General features: G+C 43.1%; 1 protein-coding gene across 2 annotated transcripts in view; it reads left to right on the top strand.

The window, feature by feature from the left end:
- LOC311257930 (glutamate receptor 3-like) overlaps window positions 1–25,763 on the top strand; it is a 90,013-nt gene that overhangs the window by 51,004 nt on the left and 13,246 nt on the right. For both annotated transcript variants that reach the window (XM_084353902.1, XM_084353901.1), the window contains exons 5-12: window positions 7,421–7,474; window positions 8,461–8,622; window positions 9,722–9,889; window positions 10,315–10,419; window positions 12,379–12,483; window positions 14,305–14,511; window positions 17,157–17,530; window positions 19,091–19,289. In XM_084353902.1, the coding sequence (XP_084210028.1) occupies window positions 7,421–7,474; window positions 8,461–8,622; window positions 9,722–9,889; window positions 10,315–10,419; window positions 12,379–12,483; window positions 14,305–14,511; window positions 17,157–17,530; window positions 19,091–19,289 (1,374 nt within the window). The remainder of the gene's footprint in view (window positions 1–7,420; window positions 7,475–8,460; window positions 8,623–9,721; window positions 9,890–10,314; window positions 10,420–12,378; window positions 12,484–14,304; window positions 14,512–17,156; window positions 17,531–19,090; window positions 19,290–25,763) is intronic.

Here is a 25,763-nt window from a genome sequence, read left to right as displayed (position 1 = left end):
CACATGCTTCTGTGCACCAATCAGAGTAAAGCAACATTTGAATCAAAATCAGATGATAATTGTGTGTTGTTTGCTTACACGCAGTCCTAGATGAATAAGATTTTGATTGAAAATAGATAATTAATTTTTGATTGTTGCTTATTTAGTCATGCATGTAATGTTACAGAGAAAAACTTAAGCTTTTCAGGGGCATTAAGATAATAATATGATATTATAATATTTTGCATAATGAAAATACTGAAGCTAGTTTTTCAGTTTTTAAAATGACTTCTATTATCTGTGGATTGACTAATCAACTGACTAATTGTCCCCAGCCAAGTTTTGATGTGGGACAGCCCATCATACACAGACAAAAACACTGTATGCACTTCCTGCTCGGCTGTAAGCACACTCTGCTCACTGTCACTTTTATTAGATGCGTTTATCACTTCACATGATGTGGAAACACGCTAAGAAAAACCATTTGCATACTGCTGCATCAGGCATAGCTCTGTTTGCTCGTATGAGAGCAGAGTGACTCTCCCAACAAATTTGTTTTGGGATGCTGAGGAGAATGCTACACCCGGGCTATTATCATTTTACGCTGTAACAACCACTCAGGATTTATCGCTCATAGGGCTTTTCCATCAATACACTGCACTGCAGATAAATTAACCCAATGGCAATCCTTCCCTTACGACAAAAATCAGAGAGCCTCTGCCAGCTCTGCTCTCTGAATCACATCCAACGAATGTGTTTCATTGAACCATCTTGGTTTATGATATTATATGCTGAGAGAAATATCTGTGGTATTAAAGAAGGGCAGTATAAACAAGAACTATGATTGAGTCTAAGATAATCATCTCGTATTGCCACCACTTGTCATTACGATGATTTTTTGCATAGTGAGTATATGTATTCTGGTCTCTTGAGTATAAATGCACATATGTGTGTTTGACTGTAGGCCCGCATATGCTCTGTCCTAATCTTATCCATCTATGAGAGTGCACATATAGCACCATATCTGCCTTTATGCTCCTTCCTGGCTCTCTTCCCTCCAGGGATTTCTGTGCTGGAGTCTGCTCAGAGGCAACAACCTGCTCATCACTAGTGTAAAGAGAGGCAGGCAGGCAGGCAAAAAAAAAAGATGAACGGCGTCTGGGACAGGCCCAGGGCACGCAAGCTGTTCAAAGACAGGCAGACAGTCAGCGCTCTGCCAGCCACAAAGCTGCATTTTCATGCAAGGGGGAAACACAATAAGAAGTGAGAAGGATTCACTGAAAGAAAAAGAAAAAAACGAGAGGTACATCTGGGGATTTGTTAGAACAACATTCTGCCGCCTGTGGAGGCATGAAGGGTGGCCATATTGCCTCCCCATGGAGAGTTGGAGATCCTCCATATCCCTCTTTCTGCTCTTCAGTGAAGAAGTCGGAGTGAATCCACAGTTGGAAGTGTTAGAGAATGTGAAATCTTTGTGTTATATTGAATATGAGAAGGGGAAAGAAATTTGACCATCGGAGAGAGAGACAAGAAAAACAATTGGCAGCAGCTATAGAAAAATGTCAGCAGTAAAAAAAGGTCCTCAGTCCTAAATGTTTTTATAGACACAGTGAAGAAAAGGGAACAATGTAGCTATTTTATCAACCAAGGGATGAAATTGGTACAGTATGTGCAAAACCATTCCTGCTCGATGTAAAGCCAAGGATCCGTAGTCCTTTTGAACACCCACCGTGGCTGTTGAAGGCCATTTACTAACTGAGATTATAGAATTAAATGGGATTAAAGCGTTATCATTAAACAGAATGTGACCTGCTGAACGTTACGACTGAATGAGAGGCTGAGACCGGTGCGCTGTGACTCAGACGATTTGCACGTGTAGTTATAACTTCATCAAGTATACAGTCTTTTTGTAATACAGTCTGTGTACCAGAGGATCATGTTTCCTTTACCAATCAATCAAAACTACCCAGATCATTTTCAGTGAAAACAGAGAAGGACATCCTACCGTGTTGAAGCCAAGTTTTGGCACACAAACATGAGGGTGTCACAGCTGCAGTGTCAGTGATTCCTTCCGCCCAAACTATCAAGTCTCACATTTCTCGGTTCTCAGAGCAATCATAGACATAATTATCTCAATGTGATTCAGGTGTTTCGAAGAAGTTCTGCATTTGGGGGAAGGCCAACACTAGAAGGCCATCACTAGCCAACCCCGCTATCTTCAGAGGCATCTATCGCATCTGCCAAGAAAAGCATCTCAGCCACAGCCACCACTGGCTGTTAATTAGGGAGTGCTCCACCAAGAGCACTTCTACCAAGAGCACTGAAGCAGAAATGGAGACTGAAGCAGAGGGAAGTCCTTTTATATCAAAGCATTCAGCTCAAATTCACCCCGCTGTCCCATCCTGTGTGAAGTGGATCACATTGATATCCTGCAGCCTCTAAATTATATGTAACAGGTCATGCAGCTCGTTGTTAACACTCTGATTAATAATGCAAGTAAGATCTATAACATTATTCAGTGTTTGAGCAAGAGTGCACCATTGCAACAGAGACCGATCTACAGAATAAAACGTCCTGTCACTACAGCCTGGACCTTGTGCCCAGTTATCTCCCCAAAAGTCAAGGGTGGGATCAATGCTATTAGCAGGCCTTTGAACTTTTTTAAAGCTATATCTGAAGATAAGATTAATCCCCTGAAGGGGAAAGTTGAGTTTTCTGTAAGTTAGCCAAACTACACAATGAAACTGTTGTCTGTACACTTGACCAAAAATGGTTTGCTGACCATTTGCAGATTTGATGTTTTATAGCGTTATGAATTTTATTTTTGGGGTATGAGTGTTTTTTGGATGAAACAAAACACCTTAGGCGTCAAGGGATGGTAATGGTCACTGATTCTTATTTGGTATTTATTTTATTTTATTGCAAAAATACTCATCCAGTTGCTTGAATATGAAAAGAACTGTTATACACAGTCGTCATTTTAGTGGCATACCCACCAGTGGTCTGAGTATTTATATTTCAGGGAGTGACTAAAAAATAATTGCATCATTATTTGCTCTTCTTTTATATGCCTCAGTGAATGGTATGTTATTTACCAACTCTGGGGAAACTATCATTTTCAGTCTGCTTCTCCCTGTGCGGATGCGAACTCAGCGGTGGAAAGGTCAAACTTGGAGGAAAATGGTCTGGCGTTTGCTGAAAATGTGTAGCTACTAGCTGTAGTTTTACATTTAGGGCTCTCTGTCTGGCAGGGCGAATCTGGACGAGGGTGAAGTCAAGGTCATCCTGGTTGTCTGTCCCCATCAGGCTTTAAAGAAAACTCTGGTCTGCCGGATGCTGGCTCTTCTTCAGCAGTAGAACAAAAGGTGGTGGAGCCAACTAGTGGATCAATGTGCAAAAGGGTACAGTGTGAAAAAGAGGAATGGCATTATTGAAGTGGTTACACATTAAACACATTTCTTCTCTACTGTGCCACTGGGAAACAGAGTAATTGGTGAGTAGCTTGTGTTTGCATGTAGGTGCACAACAGCAGCAGAAATCAATTCAGGGAGAACGGAGGCAAAAAATAGAGGGAGATGAAAATCTGCTGCATCTGGATACGTTTTGAAAGACGATGCAAAATCAGCCAAGTCTGTGCTCTTGGCAAAAATCCATTTTAAGGTGGAGATGATTATGAAAAACATAGTTAATGAAGTGAGATGCCAAGATTAATGTCACTCTAACGCAGTGGTTCTCCAGCGCCCCCCTGTCTTTTATCCAGATCCCTTACCGCCCCCATCAAATAAAATGTAGGCTAATTGTCTTTCCTGAGTGTCGATGATGGATCGGTTTATAATTGTGATTATTCTTGCTATTATTTGTTATATGGAAATTCTTTTTATTATTATATAATTTTATTTTTTTATTTATTTATATTCTAATTATGTGGTTGTTTTTCTGTGTTATATCATTAGAAAGCCTTCTGGGGGGGCTGTACCGAAACATTAACAACTAACATTAGCTTAGCTGTAGCTTAGCGCTGTACAGAGTGAAATGAAAAAGCATCTCTCCTCCTCTAGGATTTGTAAATGGATTTTTTTTTATACTTTTGAGCTTGAATCGTTTCCCCTGCTTTCAGTCTCGATGCTAAACTCAGCTAATTAAGTCACGACTTCAGCTACATGTAGACTAGCAGTGTTTTTGCTTTTGTCTTACTAATAACAGTCAGTCAGACAACATCGCATTCGTTTAACTTAACAATTTCATATTTAAAGGGGCTCTGAGGAACTTCTGTGTTGTCGTTATGTTAGCGGACTACATTTCTAAACTAAATTAGCTACTGTTGCTCTCTTTTGGTGTAGCAGAGAGGCACTGAGACGAGGCAAGTCATAAACTTTGGACTGTTGTGAAAAATCCAACCCATTCCCAAAAAATCCACAGTCCAGCAGCATTAAACAACTTAAACAAATCGTCCACAGGCTTGTAAAGACAACCGAGAGAGACGGGGACGGTCTCATTTTTCATCACTCTTTACAATTCGCTCACATACGGCCAATAAAAAAGTGATTATTAGATGTAAATTTCTAAACTTGTTACATAGGTCTTTAAGTCTAAATCATTGTCCCACTCAAGGAAAAACATTTAACCTTTTTAACCAACTTTGGAGGGAAGACATCTTTCACCCCGCTGGAGGGAAACATTAGCCTTGATTTTAATGTTTCCATTTGTGTGCAGATTAAACCAACGAGACACCATCTGTTAATTAAACCATTTTAGATCGAAATTTGCACGTATATGCAGGTTTTTTAAAATAGGTGATTAACTCCTTTCCCAGTAGGCAAGTTTGCCTTTCTGTTTTTTCTCTTTTTTTGGCATATCACGTTTGATGTCACAAATGCGCCAGAGAACGGGGAACAGTAGAAAAGCAGCAGGGAGGCCAGTAATAATGCTACAGTGGTTACTTTATCACATTGTTTACCTCAGTCTCTCATTCCCATCTCAAATACTGCTTTGGGATTGTCTGTAGGGCCGGCTGCCACCCCGAAGTCTCAGTTTATGACGTGTTGGGAATTACAACAAATTAGACCTTTAATGATGTTCAAGCCCTGCCTGAACAGAGATGAATATCCTGAAATTGTGTCTCATCGCACTGGAAAAGGGAGTGAAAATGTCCACCCAGGTCTCATGTTTCCACCACTGCCGATCAAAGCTTGAGCCGATAAAGACCCATGTTATGTGACCCTGGAATAAATACCAAGTGTACCCTTTCCCACTGAAGAGAAAAGGCAGATGTTAATAGGTTTTTTTGTTTGTATGAAAGGGGTGTTAGTGAGCTTTAGGTGTTGGTAGGTGTATTTTTGAGCTATGAACAGAACCAGGCCAGGTGTTTCTGTATCTTGACACCAGTTTTGTAGTTGTGCGATGCATCGACATTGAAAAACAAAAGAGAAAATTAAGTGTAGTTCTCAAAACTATGCCTTCAATGGTCTGTAAAGGTCTGCTGCTCATTTACCCTCACAAGGAAGTTAGTAATTTTTTGCTTTAAAAAGATAATTATTGCCATCTGCTGTATCTGAGGGTCTTGCGGACAGGGCAGTCAGCGGTGCATCACCACCAGCAACAATGAAATCTGCCCGTCTCAACTGGAGTCAGGTCTTACCGTCTGCCTAATTAAAGAGGTTGAGGAGAGAGGCTGGTGTGATCTGGCCGGAGGTTCTGTGTATCTGTGTGTCATCAGCGTCTTGCTGTGCTTCATCCCAAGGTTGCTGCTTGTAGCCGCTGCCAGGCTGGCTGTGAGCTGCGGGCTGCAGGCGGGGGGTGAAGCCTTTCTCTGCCCAGCTCCAGGTCAGGTGTGAGGAGGCTTATGGCCAGAGTCAAGGTTAGCACACGGTGAAGAAGTGCCGGGCTGCAGAGTTTGTGCAAAAAAACTGCGGCAAGGCTAAAAGTCTGAAGTCAGATTTGTGAACAATTACAGTGGGAGAAGCTATGATCCGTCGAGCTCCGATATCACTGCAGTGGTACAGGCTTTTCTTTTCACAGAGCGTTCTGTCACTTACTCATTAGATTGATGGATTATAAAAGCCCACTCTTGCTATTTCTGCATTATAATCAGCTCATTTCCTCTTTGTTTCCATTTCACTTTCTTGGTTTTTCCCTCTCTGTCTGACATCCTGCAGTGTGGGAAGTTTAAAGCCTTAATGATGGGGAAGCTGTCACAGAACGCTGACCCATCCAAGCAGCTCGATAGCGTGAGTGAAAGGCTTTGTGTGGTTGTGCTCCCTTTGTGAAAAACACCAGCATCCTCTCTTCCCCTCAGTGGACAACCTTCAGATGTCCACAAAAGAAGGAGACAAGTAGTTTATGTAATTTGGAAGGAGCGCTCAGTCTAATCCAGGATGATTGTTGTATTGTTTGGTGCTACTGTATACTAGCGCATCCAGGTCAGTTTCAAGTTCACCGTGGCTAAATTGAAAAGCTGCAATTGTAGTTGAAGTGGGTGAAACTGAAGACGCCCTTCAAACATTTTTTTGCAGCCCGAGATGTGAAGTTACAAGCTTGCTTTCCATCACTCTCCCCTACTCAGCGGGAATGTCGTAAACGATCCGCGGTAACAAATATCCGACGTCTCCCGGCCTAACACGCACACACACAAACAGATGATAAACTGACGGTTTGTTTTTGTGACAGAGCCAGAGCCAGAACATGTGCAAACATGCTGATTTTGCTGTAAACTTGTGTTGCGGTGTTTGTAGAACGCAGATGAAAACCGAGACATGGTTGACAGGTTTCTGCATGGCAGCCGCTCAGAAGTCCATCCACAGCAGACTGCAAACTCATACATAACAGACCTCGGAGGGCCCGGTCCACAACCCCGTCCAGCAAGTAAAGCGCACAAAAAGCCAGGACAATTTAGAGTTTCAATATTGGATTTGTCTGTGGGCCGAGAACAAAAGGAAGAAGAAAATCTGGAATAAAAGGCAGCATATGGTTTGTAGCGCCGTGATGGAATGGCTCAGAACACCACTTACTATTTTCAGACAGGCTGCGTGGGTTGAAACATGCTGTTATGCTCTGAAGGTGTGATATTTTCAAAGCAGAGCGAGATCTACATCTTACTGTCTCACTGTAAATTCCTTTGAAATGTTTTTTTTTTTTTTTCCGTTTTTCTACCTTCTGTCCAACAGTTGCCGAGAACTCGTATCCCTGCGCCGCGAATGACTTCAAAGCGAGCAGGATATTCGAGGATGTTCAACGTTGTTCCTGCTCCTCTCTCATTATCAGCTCCTCCTTAATGAACACTTCCTCTCTAACTGCTGCCTCTCTCTTCTAGCTCAATTGCCGACTTCAGTGGCTTCCTGCGCACTCGCAGGACGTTACTGCATTTACAGAGATTGTTGTAGCCGCTTGGCTCTTAGCTCTCATCTCATGGGTGGTTTACTGTATCGATGTTTTTGTCCCATAGGTTGTGACCCTCGGGAAGAACAGCCGTGGTTACCACTACATTCTGGCCAATCTTGTGAGTAATAACCGAGCCGGTCCCCTGAGAGGCAGTGGGACCTGCTTTTTGCTGCTGCATGTGAGGGGACCGAGTCTCAGCCATAAGCACAAATGCATGCACAATAAGTGGATTATAGGCTTTTGTATGAAAACACAGACTTTGTTTTTTCCCTCTGCTGTATATATAGAGCTTGTTATGTTTGTTGCTCGTGCCTCATCAATCACAATCTGGCAGCCAGACTACATGACATATTTACCTCGATGAATATATTCATATTTAGATATAAATTAATGTCCCAAGCAATAAATAAACAGCATTTAACCTTTTTAACCATCTTTGGAGGACAGCCATCCCTCCCTTTCAGTCCGGGGAGGGAAATATTCATTTAGCCTTGATATTAGCATGAGGGTTTTAAAGTGGAGGCCGGCCCTGCTCACACTCGCTGATCCCCCGCTGCTGTTTCTCCGACTTTAGAAGATGTGATTATGCAGCAGTCAGACACATGTCCTTGCACGCCACGACACAATGCCGCACTTAAAAAACAGCAATTTGACCATAAAAAGAAATAACTCCATGTCATGGCTCGAGGGCAAAGGAGGAAATTTAAAGGCAGCTGGAGCAGCAGAGGTTTTTGAAATGCATTAGAAAATGTTGTTTCCTGTTTGTTACTTTTACATGGCAAAGCAATATGAATGAAAGTAGGCCAGCTGGCTCAAGTAAAAAATATTTAGCCTTCTACATGATCTGACACAAACTCTAAAGTTATCTCCCGGCAGGTTGTTTGTCTGTAAGATAATTCAGGTTACACCACAATGTGTGAAGGGAAACATTGGCCTCAGTGTAATGCCGAACACATGTTGCTTTCTCACAGAGCGCTGAGCTCGTAATAAAATGCACCTTGCACGCTGTTTTGTGGTGCCTCACCCCCGGTTATATAAAAACAAAAACCTCGAAGAAGCAGAAAGAAGTGACACGAGTCCTCTCCTTCTGTGTCTCAACTCCAGGGATTTTCTAACGTGAGCTTGGACAAAGTCTTCGCCGGCGGAGCCAACATTTCAGGGTTTCAGATAGTCAACCCTGAGAACCCAATTGTGCAGCAGTTTATGCAGCGCTGGGAGCGACTAGATGAAAGAGAATTCCCAGAAGCCCGAAACACTCCTCTGAAGGTACTTTTGCTTGCAAGGCCTTTCATTGTGCATGCAGAATACAACTACCATCCCCTCTGAAGTGCTCTCTATCGGTTTCTGCTGCTTCTCTCATCCTCTGTTTGCCTTTGTCATCCCCTCTTCCTCCCACCCCTCGCTTCCTCCTCTTTGCTCCGCATCCCTCTCAGCAATCAATATATCAATAGGCGGTGCAAGGCAAGGTTATATCGCAGCTTCAATTTACATCTAATTAAACAATGATCAAGAAAGAAATGGATTTTGAATGGCATTTAATTAGATTTTGTCATGGTGCAGTGGTCCACAAACAAGTGGCTCAACCCCCAGTGGCGGAAAGGTCGGGCAAAGTTGGAGGGGAAGTGCGTGGGAGATAAAATCACGCATGAAATGCTCAGTTTTCTCCACAACTCTGCGCTGAAAAGTTTGAAAGAGGTCCTGACCGTCAGACGAGTCTTGGCTCTTCTAATTAAATCTGTCTAATGAAACTATTTTTATCATGAGTGAAGTGGCCAAGCTTTGCGCCCGACACACACTCTGACCTGACCAGGGGGCAATTTTTCCATGAACATGAACTGAAAGATGCAACACTCACACATCAACACAAAGTGGTTTTAAACTCATTTTGAAAACATTTTTGACTCTTGGTATGCAGTTATTTTAACCTGAACAACATTTGATGTTTCTAAAAATATTAAAGGTGCACTATGTAGTTTTGGGGAAGAGATTTTGATCAGACGTAAAAGATCTTTTATGCCTAAACAAACTAAATTACAACCTCTCTTTGTTTTCTTGACTGAATAAACAAACTGAACTTAAAGGACACAATTTCATTCTGTTTTACTTTGTTTATATGTGGCGGACCCTGCCACCTTTCTAGCTTCAAACAGTGTTCTGGGGATCTTATTTTCCTCAGAGAACAGCTTGTTTATTCAGTTATGAGTTTGTATTATTACCTCATTAATATTGTAAACATTAAATTTCTGAGTTTGAATATCTTCTTGTCCCTTTGATACCTCTGCACAACCATATTTCTCCATCTTTTACTTCTCTTCTTCTTCTTCTGTGTGCTGCTGTTTCATGTTTTTGGGTTGTTTTTGTACAGTACACTTCAGCTCTGACCCATGATGCCATCCTGGTGATAGCAGAGGCCTTCAGGTACTTGCGTCGCCAACGAGTGGACGTCTCCCGCCGGGGCAGCGCCGGAGACTGTCTGGCCAATCCCGCTGTACCGTGGAGCCAAGGCATCGACATCGAGAGAGCTCTCAAAACGGTAGGGGGCGTGAAGAGAAAAAGCGACAGAGAGAGGGAGAGAGAGCGGAGAGGGGAAGAGAAAGTGGCAAGCTGATAACCAAAGAAAAGGCTAGAGGAAGAGAAGCAGAGATAGTGAGTGAGAGTGTGATAAAGATGGAAAGTGACAGAGAGAAGGGAAGAGAGTGCAGAGCTGTTCTCCTCCCTCTGCCCCCAGATATCTCTGCACAGAGCTCACTCAAATCCAGGCCCTCATTACCATAAAACTACATCTTTTATTAAAGCGTATCCAGTTCATCATTTGATTAACAGACTGCACGCACTCCAGTAGCTCCATGGACACGAGCGCCTTAATACCAGCTATATATGCAAAGTGATGGCTATTACACATTCCCTTGTGTCTCTGTCCGTCTGTCTGTCTCTCTGCCTGTCTGTCACTCGCGGCAGGTCCAAGTGCACGGTATGACTGGGAACATCCAGTTTGACAACTACGGCCGTAGGACCAACTACACCATAGACGTGTATGAGATGAAAACAGGTGGGCCGAGGAAGGTAAGTCAGTAAGGTGACCTCCATCAATTCTCATCCATCAACTGTCAAATCCAGAGCTGGTCAGAAATCCTGCTCTTTGTCAAAACACAGCTGGCACACATCAAGGTTTGGTTCATTACTTGTCGGGGGGAAAAAAAAACTTGGAATTTGGCCAACGTGTAATTTTAAATGATTTATCGATCATCTGCGCTAAAGAACAAAACCCAGTGAATGTGGGCCATATGTTTTAGCATGCCAAAACGCTGCCCTGGACTCTGAAAGTAGAAAAAGATTTTCAAACTCAAAGCCTCTACCTTCATAAAGCACTCAGGGGCTTTTGCAGCCATGTGGGACCAGCAGGGCTGACAGGACAGTGCAGAGTAATGCTGATTGCCTCTTTCTGCCTCTGTTAGGTAGCAGCATTGAAGAGCCAAGCATCACAAGCCCTACAAATCACACACAGCCTGCCATCTGATAGCTAAAAGTGTCTCATCAAACGAATGATATAAGACTTTTTCTGTGCCATGGGATAGCGCAGATAGGATTTGACAGTAATTACCATTCAAATCACCAATTACTATAAAGGGGATCCACAGATTCCTCTGGCTCCTCTTCAGAATGGTTATTCCCAGCGGTACACTCACATTATAACCAGTACCATATGATGACCTCTGGTTTTATTTCATAACCTCACCCAGTTCCAAGAGGCAGCTGTGAATTTCTCGTTAGCTGGATAAGTGTGGGCTCAGTCTGATATGACGTGTGATTATGCCGCCTGCCTCCGAGGCCTCTGAAGCCCACACTTCAGTTAGCATCACACAGCCCTTAGACCCATCCGCGCACAGCTTACCAGAGCAGGGAGAGAGAGTTGGAGAAAGGAGGTCAGGGCGAGGGGGGGGGAGTGAAAGAAAGAGGGAAGATGAGACAAGCTGGGCAGCAGTTTGTCAGGACCTGGAGCCCCAGTCACCCCACTGACAGTTAGAGGATGAAGGTTCTTAGCCGTGACTGTCACGAGTGATGTATGGGCTGATATCTGTCCCAGCTGCTCAGGGGTGAGATCAGGACTTTGCCTCCGGAGCAGCGCTCCACGACACAGCTCCCCACAGTCCTCTCAAACACCGCTGTCGGACAAGAGAATAAACATTTAGAGCTTTCTCCAGTCTGGCAAATGCGCTAACTGCACCCCGCGACTGTAAAAACAGTCCGGAGCAGCTGAAGACGTTTGAAAAGTTTGCTGCTTTCTAGCGCCTCCACTTGGCGTTTGAAAACTCTGCACTGTTGTACACCTGTCTGGCCCAAACATTTAAAGATCTGAGGCCAAAAAAGAAATGCAGACCAGATGTGACGCGGGGGGGTGGGAGGGGGGGAATCCTCGCCAGCAACAGTTAGACTATTGGCAGCAACATATGCAACACGTTTCATCGCGAGCCAGAGCAGCCATTATTTCAGACGGGCAAACAAACACTTGACTTTGGTTTGACTTAAGCATCTGTACAGCAGAGTGAGGCGTAACTGCAACGGCAGGACTGCGCACAAGAGTCTGTGCAGCCACTGGAATATTATGCTAAATTATTTAAGATGTATGCAGTTCACAGGCCCGAATATCAATTATTTACTATAAAACCTGGGAAGCTGAAGGTGGGGGGGGATTGAATTTGTCTGCCGTGTGCTCATGCAGTCCTGCTCCTGCACATTCGGCTATATCTTTGATCATGACACTAACTGCATGTTGAATGTAGAAACTCTCTGTTTATCCCATGCTTAGATTGCCAAGCCACTGTTTAGTATTCTGCTCATTCGCTGCTGTTTCAGTCGAACTTTAGGGCAGCGGCAGCAGGCCTCTGGGAGATGCAGTGTTGTTTTAATGAGCCCTGCATCATGGCAGTCACCAGTAATACTCAGAAGTACCCCTGCTATATGCTTTCTTACGTATGGTCAGAGGGCTGGAATGCATCACTAACCACTGTTTTCTCTTTGCAGATTGGGTACTGGAACGAGTACGCGCGATTTGTAAATATTATGGACCCGCAGGTCTCCAACGACTCCTCAGTGGAAAACCGAACGATTGTGGTCACTACTATTATGGTACACTTTCCATGCAGTTTTAAATGTTTCACGTATTCTGCCACTCAAGGTCATGGTGTTGATTCCAACGAGTGATACATTCTGTCCTGGGCGGGTAGAACCACATCTTTTTTGTGTTGCTTTCCATCCACTCACTACATGTTGAAACAGTCGGTACCGAGAGCGGGGGAGTGTTTCAACTGTATCCGTGTGGGTGTCAAAGCATTTTGATTTTCCATACTTCAGTGGCCTGTCGTAGCAGTGACATCACAATAATGGTATAAATGATAATGGTTGACTCCATCAATTAAAAAAAAAAAAAAAAAAAAGCATACAAACGCATACGTAAGTAGACCTGTCTGTCCTCATCAAGTAAATGTTCAATGACACTTGGGATAGACTGGCCGAAGAATGACTAGAGGATGATGCTGCAATGGTTTCTCAAGCTGGGCAAAGCAAAATAAACAGTATTGGAGGAGGGATAAGTAGGTGTGGGTATTTTTCCTTGTTATCGCCTCTCCAATCTATTTTGTATTGCTCCTATGTGTGTTCTGTGTTGAAGTATGACTTCCAGTCAGTGATTTTCAGGAATTTTCTGGGAATATTCCCAGACCAAAGTATGATAAACAAAGAAAATACCTTCAATCTATTTATTTTCAACTGTATTTACTCAACTAAACCTTTCAGGCTTATTGCGTAGCTTCCATTGCAAATGTATTTACTGACTGTATAATGGCATTATAATTACCTGCTGCAGTACCTCAATCTCTGCAAACAAACATTTTGAAACGATAAAGGGAAACGCGATAAGAATCTCTGCCATTTATGCACAGTTAGATTTCATTTGTATTCCAAGGCGTAAGCCGACGTCACTCGATAGCAGAGGGGGAACATTGAGCATCTCCAGATGAGAAATGCAGTCGGGAGGTAAACATGTGTTAACTAGAAGGAAACACTCAGAGGATCCAAGGTGAGGGGATACGTTCAGCACAGAACAAACAAACCATTGCTCTCCTACTTGCACTCTAATTGTGTGTGGCTGTAATGACAATGCCTCTCCTGAGCAGTCCTATTGTTTGATAATGATGATGTGCTCAGTAAGAGAAAAGACAAAGCTGCACCAGCGTTTTGAAAAGGAGAGGGAAACTAGCACGCTCCTGCTCTCCCGATGTAATTATTTTATTTATGAACTATTCTTTTTTCTTTTCTTTTTCTTTTGCATTTTTCTGGATAGCAAATAAAAGCTCTTTGGTTTGTTTTTTGTTTTTTTGTTGGTTTTTTTGGAATGAAACAGCCTTTAACCGCGCATTGGTGCAATGTGCTTGAATATGTTGAGATACTATGGGCACTCTCTGATCCCTCTCCTGTCACTGGCATTTACTTATGAAACCCATCCCCATTCCCATCCCCACCCACCTGAGCTGACCCACACCTTGCCTCTCAATGATTCCCAGCCCTATTCAGATCTCATCCTGGCCTCCTGTCTTCTCCTACAGAAATGAAAACCCTTGCCCTCCCCTTTCCTTTATTATGCCACAGAGTTGCACCCCTTGGGCTGAAAATGGGTTGGGTGCATTGGGCTTGGTGTCTGCTGGCTGTCACAGCTTGATGAAAGCAGTGTGACCACATGATCAGGCTGCAGTTATCAGTTTATATTTGTGCATTCGCGGGGCATCATCTGTGTATGCATGCCTGCATGGATGTGGTTATAGCAGCTTATAATGTTTTGAATCTTTCTGTGTGTGCCGGGGGTGTGTGAGTGCATGTATGCATATTTCTGTATATTTGAACTGTGTGCCAGGGCATGAGAGTGAATAAACCAGCGTGTGTTTGAACCAACAGGAAGCTCCTTATGTGATGTACAAGAGAAATTATATGCAACTGGATGGGAATGAAAGATATGAAGGCTACTGCGTCGATTTAGCATCTGAGATTGCCAAACATGTTGGAATTAAGTACAAACTGTCTATAGTAATGGATGGGAAGTACGGAGCCCGAGACCCCGAGACCAAGACGTGGAACGGGATGGTGGGTGAACTGGTCTATGGGGTGAGTACTGGGAGCCTCGGAATTTTTTTCGCTGATTACATGACAGTTTGCAAGGAACTTCAACATGAGAGGAGATCTCATTTTTCTGTCTTAAGGTTATCACCAACCCGTTGTGAACTCATCAGCTCTTGCCCAGTTCAAGGTCTAATGCTGTCTCAGGAAGCTCAGCTGTGAGTGAATTTGTCAAACGCATGCCTCAAGCATTGGGGGGGTTGGTGATCATCTTGAGACGGAGAAAATGAAATCATTTCTCAGTGCTGTTCACTGCAATTAATCCTCCTTGCATAGCGTAGAAAGCTCTCTGTCTCTGTCTCCTTCTCTCTCTTACAGTCGATACAGAGGTAGGTACATGAAAACAATGAGTCCATATGGCAAACACACTGTAATCACTTTGATGAATGAAAGATTGTATGCCTTTGAAGTGATTGTGTAATTATGTTCCATGTTTGATGTGTATGATGAATACGCCACATTGTAAATTCACAGCTGAGAAAATGTGCTGTAGCATCAACAGCTAAATGGCGGCTTGCGGTTTGAAACAACAAGATCCATATGTGTCGCGCTCCATAAAGGTTGAACCTCTCACATTAGGGAAGGGTCACGCCGTGTTTTACATCTGACAGAGCTCTCGGGCTCTCGCAGCACCTCAAGCTATCCAAAATTACCACCCACCCACCCCCCACCCTCTTCTCCACTTTCTCGCCTTTCTCCGAGGCCACAATAGTTGAACAGGGGCCAAATACAAAATGCATGAGGGTTAGGCTTCCTCATCTGTTCAATTTCCCAACTATCAGCCTGAGAGATTGCTCGGTTTGATGTGCTATCGCCACCAAATTATCTTTCAAATGGGAAAAGTCTACTCCCTGCAGATGGAAGGTGAAAAAAATTCCCCCATCACGTCGCTGTCACGGCTTTCCAGGCCTATAATTGGGACTAATAGTTTTGTACATTTTGACCTTTTGACCAGTAAATTAATTTGATTTTAGTTGTCTTTTAAAGGTTAGGCCCGCGGCTGCTCTTTATTGCTTTGTTTCCCTTGCCATTGATTGAGTGCTGCTTACTGCCTGCACGAGGATTAAATGGTTATAGCCCTTCACAATCTCGTGTTGACAGGGTAAAGAAAACAGTCGGGTTTATTGGGTCTATTTGTGTTGCTCCCAGCCTGACCTTGTAAGAAAACATTGTCCGCCTCGTGCTGCTCCAATCCAACGTTTTCTCCGTTTCGACATAAAAAGACAATGCACAGACACAATACAAAGAATTGTCCTTCACGGAGTGGCTCCTTTGAAGAGGAGCAGTTATTTAATTAATCACATGCACACTGGCTGCAGTAACACTGTCTAACGTGATTAATTATTTTCTTCTGCTTTTACAAAGAAACCCATTGTGATTTCTTAAAAGGCAGCACCACCTCCATGGATGTGTTTTGATAACATAATGTGATTGAAGCAGCAGACCAAAGGAGGGAGATAAAGAGAAACAGCTTGGAAAATTAAAAAAATAAAGCCAGTGCCAGAATACGCTGTGTTTGGGAAATCCAGCTTACTGAATGGCATGTGGCTTGTTGATTTCTTTTGTCCACGGCAACCTCTTTACTGTACGTTCTGCGGTTTAAATCAAAAAAATAAAATAAATAGACAACAGCTACACTTGGAGATAGATATCAGACAACTAACTTCTTTCTTTTAAAGGAGGCCTGTTGTGCTTTTTCTTTTTTCCCCTTCTCTCTCCCACGGAGAACACTGCTCCTGAAACGCCTCGTCAGTAGTCCCGCCTTTAATTCTTTGACTTTGTGACGTCGTACCATGTCACATATTTGCATAATTAATGCCTCGTGGCTAGTTTGGCACACAAGAATTGATTTAGCAAAGCTGCTCTGTTGTTGTTAGTGGTCCTGGGTCAGGCATGTGTGATCTGACCAATCAGAGCAGACTGGATATTTGGGTGGGGGACCTAAAAAAGACTGTTTCAGACAGGGGGGGAATACAGTGCTGTAGCACTGGACAGTATGAGAAAACTGATGTGTTTTTTGAGCACTTAAACATCTAAACCTATTTTAGTAATAACCCAAAATAAAATGATGAACCTGAAATGAGCAGAATATGTCTCCTTTAATATACAGTTTTAATGTATATTAACAAATCAGTCATATAGAAATATGTCATGTAAAATTGCTTGCTTGCTTTTATGAAACAATTTTAAAAAGTTTCAGCTCTTTTTTGGTCCTGATGAAGGAAACATTTGGTCAAACATGACTCAGACACCCATCTGCCTAGGTGGATTTATTCCAAGCTGTCTCTCTGAAAGTTTTGCCGAGCTTTCCCTCCTTCTCCCTCCCTATGTGGCAACATTTCAGCAAAAACCCTCTGATGAATTTTACAGGTTTAATCTTAGATGTATTATAGCTAAGATCTGAGGTCGTAACACTGTGCAAATGTTGTGTGTGTATATGTGTGTGTTTTCTTCAGCCTTGCTTCGAGTGTCCCGGCCGGAAGCAAATCTCTTATAATCATGTGTAAACTTTGTGATAACAACATTGTTTTATTCCCTCTCTCCAGCTGCAGTCATTCACACATACATTTAAAATGACACGTGTCTTTATGCAGGTCATGACTAATGCTTGCTGTGCATGTCCCTGTTTCCAGAGAGCAGATATAGCTGTTGCACCTCTCACCATTACTCTGGTTCGAGAGGAGGTGATAGACTTTTCCAAGCCCTTTATGAGCTTGGGCATCTCCATTATGATAAAGAAGCCGCAAAAGTCCAAGCCTGGCGTTTTCTCCTTCCTGGACCCGCTGGCCTATGAGATCTGGATGTGTATAGTGTTTGCCTATATTGGGGTGAGCGTGGTCCTGTTCCTGGTCAGTCGGTTCAGTCCTTACGAGTGGAACCTCGAGGAACAGGACGAGACCAAAGACCCCCAGACGCCGCCCGATCCTCCCAATGACTTTGGCATCTTCAACTCTCTCTGGTTCTCACTGGGCGCCTTCATGCAGCAAGGCTGTGACATCTCCCCCAGGTGGGTCAACTCCAGCAGACAGCGATGTCTCTGCACAAAAACCATGCATGTGCCTTTTCCTACTCATAAACTGGTATTTAACCTTTTCACTGATTGTGTTATTGTTCTGCAGTCTACACAGCGTTCAGTTAAAAGCCAATCAGAGGCACATTTATAAACTTAATTATAAATTATTATTAGTGTGAGTAATTTGAACATATTTTTATTACATTTGAGCCACTTCCTTCCTTGTTAATTATCTTTTCATTGATCCTGAATTGCAACGCACTTTGTGAAGTCAATATATATAATATGAACTCTATGGATTAACCATTGATCATCCTTCTGACATTATTAACAATGATTGAGATGTCACCACGATGATGGCTTACAGGTACATGGACAGGCACTATAAGTAGCCACAGCTGTTGCATTTACTGTAATGACGTCGCTAATGCAACATAGTTGGTTAAATTGCTTCAGGCTTCTTGGTTTCTGTTCTTCTCAGTCATGAGTAGGGGAGCAGGCACAAGTATCTGTGTGTGAATGGATGCTTAAGGGCATTTCTACATCCATTTATGGCTAACTGTGGGAGTGGATCTAAATCATGTGCACGTGCAACCGTTTCCACGATTACAAAAGGAGACCCACATTTACATAGTTCATGCTTATATTTACGGAAGAAGCGATGCTAACTGGAAGCTGAAAACACGACAGAGCTGACCGGAGACGCGATGAGCGGTGCTGGTTCAGACGTGTGTGAGCTGACCAATCAGAGCAAACTGGATATTTGGGAGGGGGGCCTAAAACAGACTGTTTCAGACAGAGGGGGAGTACAGAGCTGCAGCACTGGACAGTTTGATAAAACTGATGTGTTTTGAGCATTAAAGCATGTAAACATATTCTAGTAGCACCTCAAATAAAATGATGAACCTGAAAATAAACAGAATGCGTCTCATTTAAGATTAATAAAACAGAAGCAGGTGTGTCAGCATCTTTATTAATCTGACGAAAACGATGCCTATGCAAATTACTGTCTTTGTGCGTACACACAGTTTTATTTGTGAATCTTCACACAGTTTTATCGTCCAGCCCCAGGAGTGGACAGCAGAGACAATAGAGAAAAAAAAAAATCCAAGTGATGAGATGTGTTCTTGATAAGTACACAGATTCACTCGAGCATCCTCATTTCCTGTCCTCTTCCTTTAGGTGTTCATTATTCGAAGCTAAACTCATTTCACATTTATTGCTGCTATTATATGTGTAATTGAGTTTGTCAGTTTAGATGCTCGCCAAAATGGTTACATCAATACTTTCTTCAGGCTATGAAATGAACTCTGACCCTGATTTCACAGCCAGTTAAAGACTAGGGTTGGAGTACATTTTAAACAACTTGTACTAGTTTCCTTGGAGATGTGCTGTTTTAGAGCGCCGACACAGCAGCATTTGATGTACACGAAAATTCTGATGACGATGCAATTAGGTACAAACACAACTGGTTGATCTACGCAGGCTGATCGGCGCCACATGTCACTGTGTAATTACATTCTGTTTCCCTGTCACCAACCTCCCCTCTTGCAGGTCTCTGTCAGGCCGCATCGTCGGTGGTGTGTGGTGGTTCTTCACCCTCATCATCATCTCCTCCTACACAGCCAACCTGGCTGCCTTCTTGACAGTGGAGAGGATGGTCTCTCCTATAGAAAGTGCCGAAGATCTGGCCAAGCAGACAGAGATAGCATACGGCACTCTGGACTCAGGCTCCACAAAGGAGTTTTTTAGGGTGAGTAGCATCAAGAAACTGTTTCACGCACACAGCACCTGACTAATCAGTCTGCGCTCAGCTAAAACCGGCGATAGCTCGCTTAAATATTTTGCACTCTGGCTTGTTGCATCATAAAAAACTACTTTGTGTAATGTCCTTGATAAACTCTTCCTCGCAGCTTTTCCATTTTGTACCTATAGCGCAGCACTCCTGACCCTCACTAGATTGCTCCAAATGAGGCATGTTGACAGAGAAGCAGTTCTTGAACTCTTATGACACGAACGTGAAATTTATGCGGCTGTACTGCAGTGTGCAACCTTGAGGCACAGGGGCTGTCAGCAGAAAGTGTGATAACAACGTGGAAGCCTCAGAGGTGATAAAAACAGGAGGCTAATCAAAGCACCCACATCAGGCTCAAACTCAGAAGGGTCAGCTCATGAAATATAATTAGCTAGCTGGCCATGGCTGGCAAATTGGACCTGATGAAGAAGAGCCCTGTAGGTCAAACAGAGCAGTCTGAAAAACGGTTCAGATGGAATAAGCAATATGTCCGTCGGCGCGAGGGAGTAGCCAGGCAATTAAGTCATAAATTAACTAAAAATCTGAAGCCAAAGTATATTAGTCTCTGAAAAGCAGCCACATGCTCACCGTGCAGGAGTTAAACAGCGGCGCATATCTTCACATTCATATCTTTTCACCCTTCTGCTGTGAAATTCATAGACGTCTTCGCTTGTGGCGAGGCTGCATCTCCGGTCCAATCCCTTGCATTCGCAGAGCAATAAGTTGAAAAAGAATTAATGAAACAGCACTCTGCCTGTGATGACGAAAAGGCAATCTGACAGTCTTTTATCTTACGCTCCTCATTACTCATCAGCAGGAGAGAAACAATTCATATGTTTCACAGCTGCAGCCTGTTGGCAGAAAGAGCAATTCATTTGTGTTACCCCTGGGTTGGATTGCTCAGAACAACAAAATGCAAAATCAAATCCATGTTTTTTCAAACAAAGAGAGACAAGATAGTTGAGTTTGATATTTTAAAGGGTTTTAAGGCTGTGAACACTCTGGTACAGCTGGTTGTAAGAGGCTCTGGAAGATAATATATCCTGGGAAACATGGAAAATGACATTCACTACAGCAGCACTTGATTCTCAATACAAAGCCTGTCATCACTTTTCCTCTCATCAGAGATGATCCTCAGGTGTATATGCAGTTTATGTCTCTGTGTCACAAGCATGACGAACGCCAATTACAGATTAGGAGCCACCACAGGACTTCTCCGCTGGCAGGAGAATCCAGGAGGTGCTCGTGAAGTTACATTTTTCACTCTATTCTGTATAATGAGTGTCCTAGTTACATCCCAGAGTCTTCAAATAAGAAATGACATGTGTGAACCGCCATTCCAAGGGACTTTTAATTAAAGCTGCAGAAGGCTGACAAGGAAAAAAAACACACTGATTAATAAGAGTTAAAGTTCTATTTCAGGTCTGTTTTTCAGGAAATACATTCGAGCTTAATTAGACCCATACGGCATCAGCCAGCTGGAAATGTTAAATCAAGTCCAACGTTTCAAACAAGACATATGTCATCATCGCTGCCACCCCCCCGACTTCAATTTTTGATGATTTCACCTGGTACGTTACAAGGCTGCCTGACAAGTAGAGCAGACTCGGGACTGTTGTCAAATTTGTAAAATCCTTTTTTTCTGCTTCCATTCTAAGCAGAAAACAAGAAACAGTCGCATGAGTCTGATTCATCACAAAACCTTCCTGTGTTTCATTGATTGAATTATCTTATAAGATATTCCTCTGAGGCTGCTCCTGAATAGAGTTGTATCTGTCTCCAGAATGCCTCAGATGCTGCCTAAAATGCTGGAATTGGTATTGGCGAGAACACTAGTTTGTGCAACAATCCAATACCACGTAATTTATTTATTAGTAACGGGACCCTAGCAGCGTCCTGGAGACCTGAAAGCAACTTACCAGATTTTTCGCTGCACAAGTAGCCAATAGCCATAAATGGCAAGCAACTTGTGTAGTATAAAGCTAAGATAATAATAATGTGTATATTTTTAAACACACTGTCATCGGACTAGTACTTAGTATCAGCCGATACGCAAATTTCAGTACTGGAATCAGTATCAGGAAGAAAAAAAAAATTGTATTGGTACGTCTCCACCCCTGTTTGGAAATACGGCTCATTACCTGACAGTGACAGTATTCACATCACCGTGTGTGTCTTTATTTTCTGGTGGGAATGCGGAGAAGCTGTAGAGGCATTTTTCAAAGAGAGAGGTGTTAGAGTAGATCCCCCTCGAAAGCCTCGATTCTGCTGCTGACAACCAACTAGGACAGCTGGCCTGGAAGCCCGTTGACGTGCCCAGCGGAAGCCTGAATGGCTTCAGGCGCTTGGCATCGCAGCTCCTCTTCCCCAGACAACCCTGCTTGTTTGGGCACCCTCTTCTCCTCCGTCTCCAGCCTGTCTGTCGCTTTACCTTGAGACAATGCGGGATAGCTCCGAGCTTTGTGTTGCTCGTCCTCTACGCTGCAGCTGTCATGTGCCGCCGCACCGCCGCGATTTGTTTCATCATTTTAATTCCTGTCACGGATCTTTTCATGCAGTCAGTTGAATATTTGTGTTTTGGATGATTAGAAAATGATGAGTTGTACCGGCAAGGCCATGTTTATCCTCTTGATGAGGTTTTATTCCATCTAAAGGCTTGGCTCGGTTACATCCTGAGATGTACATTGAAGGAGAAGCTGGATGGTAATAATGGCTGAGATGATAAAATGGGCTGATGTGGCTGTTTAATTACGTGTAAAGACCGGGTTGAGACCATCAAAGACAACCACACTGCTGTCCCATCATGCACCTCATTTAACAGCGTAACAATGAAAGAATGATAATTGTGCAGAGAAATGAGACCACAGCATTGTCTTCTGTTCCTCTCAAAAGATTATGCATCACTCAAAGCCTCAGCAGCAAACATCATGCATCTTACTGATCTGCAGGTGTGTGGAGATGGCTGCAACAGCTTGAGTGCAGTCAGCAATGCATTTTACTGAGCATGAAAATCAATTTCACGTCTCAGCTATTGTGGCAGAGACACTATAGCTTCTTCATGGTCCAACACAGTGTTTAATAAGTGGCTTTTTTGTGCAGAGCAGACCTGCATTAGGCCAGGGTTGCATGAAGAGGAGCATTAGTCGAAGAAATCCTTAGGTTGCCCTACAATAATATGCAGCACATTGCAACACAATTCCCAAAGCTCTTGTCAATATGTGGTTCATACAGCGCTGAGTGAAGGGGAGGCTCCTATAAAGATTAGAGCCTGTTTGCATAAAAGAGAATGCTGACAAAAGTGATGATGGACTAGTGCGAGATCGGCGTAACCTCTGAGGGAAAGAGCTGTCCTCAGAGGGCCTTGTCAAACTTAAGGCGGCAGCAGCAGGCACAAGAGGAGTCCAGCAAACAAGCATCAAAGACGAGCAATTGGTATTCAGGATGTAGCGTGTGGCACTTCAATGACAAAGTGCACCCCCAGAGCCTCAACTTTCATTTCTGCATACTTGAGATACAGGTAGTCCTGGCACACAGGATGTTGGGGGAAAGTGGTGATGACCACGAACAAAATAGAAGGGAAGTAAAGTAGAAGGAAAATGTAGTGGTGGGTGTTTGGAGATGGCATTTAGATACACAAGCTGTGGAGCGTACGTGGGAGAGGCCATAATGAAAGCAGCCTGCGACGCCAAAGGAAGAATAAAAATCAGGCTGCAGTTCGGAGGGCAGTGGACAGAGGTCTGGAAATGCTGCATAACTCAGAATCAATACAGATTAAGTGGTTGTTTAGAACGGAGAGGGCAATTTCTTTGACTTTGGACTTTAATCACTTGTCCCATCCCGGACATTTTAATGACATTGTTGGAGACTTCTGGGACTGCACAATCTCCGATTTCTAGATTTACTAATGATTTTACTTAAATACACAAAAGCAAATCCCTCCCGTCTTTCTTCCTGTCGGCTTTCCGTTTGTCTTTTTCAGTGCATCACTGAAGACTTTAAGGGGTTTTAATTATGCTGGCCAATAAGCAGTTTAACTAGACCGCTAACAGATAACTGCAAGGTAGCTTGTAGGTGTCTTATTGTAAGAGAGTGATACTTGTATCCACTAAGGTAATGGTAAGTGGATGGTAAATGGACTTGTATTTCTATAGTGCTTTTTTCAAAGAGCTTTTCAACACTTGTCACATTCACCCATTCACACACACATTCCTACACTGATGAGATAGATAGATGCACATACTGTAATAAAGTGGGAACTGTCAAACACGTACTTATAGATTGCATTCCTCATCTTGACCTGAGTAGCCAGCCTATCAGTGTAACTAGCACTGACACAGAGATAGCCTAACTATGATAACAGCATGAGAACACACTCTCCGTTGTAGTCGATCATACATTGCCTACTGTGCACATACAAAAATCCCTTTCGTCCTGGAGGTGTCCCGTGAACTCCCTCAACTCTAATGCTAATGCCATTTGTTCTGCTTTGGTTAGCTGCACCTGACGTGAAGTCCTCTCTTGCGCCACATGTCGTGTCGTTTCTATTCTATTCTAGAAGTCAGCACAAGGCGTGAAGGCACTACACGGTTTCGCCTGACATGTTTGTCCAAGGGGTTTTTAATAAACCTGTGTAATGGGGGCCTTACTGGGTAAATATGCAACTGTTTGCTAACATATAAACCTAAAAGTTGATAATATGCTCATGGACTGTTTACAGCTTGTTTCTTTTGCCCCCCCCAAGTGGTCAAAAATCAGCTAATGCCAGTATATAAAACAGTAATATAAGGAAAATATAACCTCCCTGCGTCCCCCCACCCCCCCTTTAAAACTCTGTTGGCCCCCTATTGAAAAAATACTTGATATAATTGGCTGAAGCTTGTACCAAATTGCCGACCTCTGCTCTGAGGAAACCTTCATTTGTATGTGCATGCATAAGTGTGCCTGAGTGGCTGTGCGTTCATATGTGCATGTGATTCGGTGATTCCAAGGCTTCTCCCCAGAAGAAGAATAATAAGCTCCCACCAGTTTTCCTCTGGGGTCCCTCTGACCTTGTCTTGCTGAAGGCATGTCCTGTTCTCTTTCTTCCTCATGTTAGGTCACCAGGCTGGAAAAACAGGCCTCAGTTTGTCTTTATGACTCTTAAAAGACAGCAGGAAACTCACTGCTTCAGACAGATTTGCGGGAGGAACACCTACGCAGATGATGTAACTGTGTCGCTTAGGTAGGAGGGCTGGCTGAGATCGACTATTTAGGTACTTCATTATGAATGCAGCAGCAGTATGATTGTTTTAGTATAATTTGAATACACTGAGGAGGAGGATTATGCCGTTTGCAAGTTACCCAACATCAACTCGTGTTACTTTCTACTTTATACAATAGCTATGAAATGTAGACACTCCTTGTTAATTGTCTGGAAGCTCATTTAGAAAACAGCGATATGTTCTAACGGGCCATTATACAGTGAGAAGGAGAGGTCCATGTACAAAGCTGTATTTATGGCAGTATGTAACTGCTCAACAAATTGTCTGTTCACTGAGGATGGACTTTTCAGTCATTATTGCCTAATTGAATTTTAAATGACCACCCTAGCCCGGAATTAAATAATTATGTTTTAAAGGACACTGGAAAAGACATTGAATGCTTTGTTCATGTGTGTCTGTGTTTCCTTGAGTATGCATATTTATGTGCCAGCAGTCAATAATCAAATATCTCTCTTTCCTTGCTGGGCTTTCTCACTGTATCTTGTGTTTTTTTCTCTCTCTCTCTCTCTCTCTCTATCAGAATCTGCCTTTAGCATCTCACTGCTGACTTTAGTTGCGGTGGAATCGGCCTATTTAGGTTTTGGTCGCACTCCGTCTCCGCTCTGATATTGATGAATTGACTTCATAAAGCACTGAGGCAGCACACTCTGTCGCCAGTAATCAATGCCCAGATCCATTCTTTTCTCTTCATTTGAGGAGGCGTCTGGAGCTTTCCCACTGCAGAGCAGATGAGCCGCGGGTCTTCGGGGAAATTGTCCTCCAAACTAGTGTCCTTTTCCCTGATGTCTGACACATGCGAATTGAACACATTTAACAAGATTGTCAACAAAAACATCACATACAACTCTGACTGCCCTCATTGTGTTTTGCATTAAAAAAGAATGGCCATTACCCAAACTTCAAAGCTTGTACATCTAAGCAGAGAACATTCATCATGCAGACTTTGTAATCTGTGTTATGTTACTGTCTCATCTCATCCTCACCCTTGGCCTGATGCTCTGTGACAGATGCCTACAAACAAATTGTATATGATTACGTAAAGTACTTTGGTTAGGTCAAGGTTAATGCTTTTGTTTATTAATAGAAGTGCATTACAGATGGATAGGCTCCTGCGATGAGTCACTATACTGATCAGTATGTTTTGACATGCAAAGCTGCAGAGCTCAGTATC

The sequence above is a fragment of the Pagrus pagrus genome (assembly GCF_965226575.1).
Source record: "Pagrus pagrus genome assembly, chromosome: 5".
Classification (NCBI taxonomy): domain Eukaryota; kingdom Metazoa; phylum Chordata; class Actinopteri; order Spariformes; family Sparidae; genus Pagrus; species Pagrus pagrus.
The sequence above is the reverse complement of the archived record's forward strand: the minus strand, read 5'-3'. Positions and strand labels throughout refer to the sequence as shown.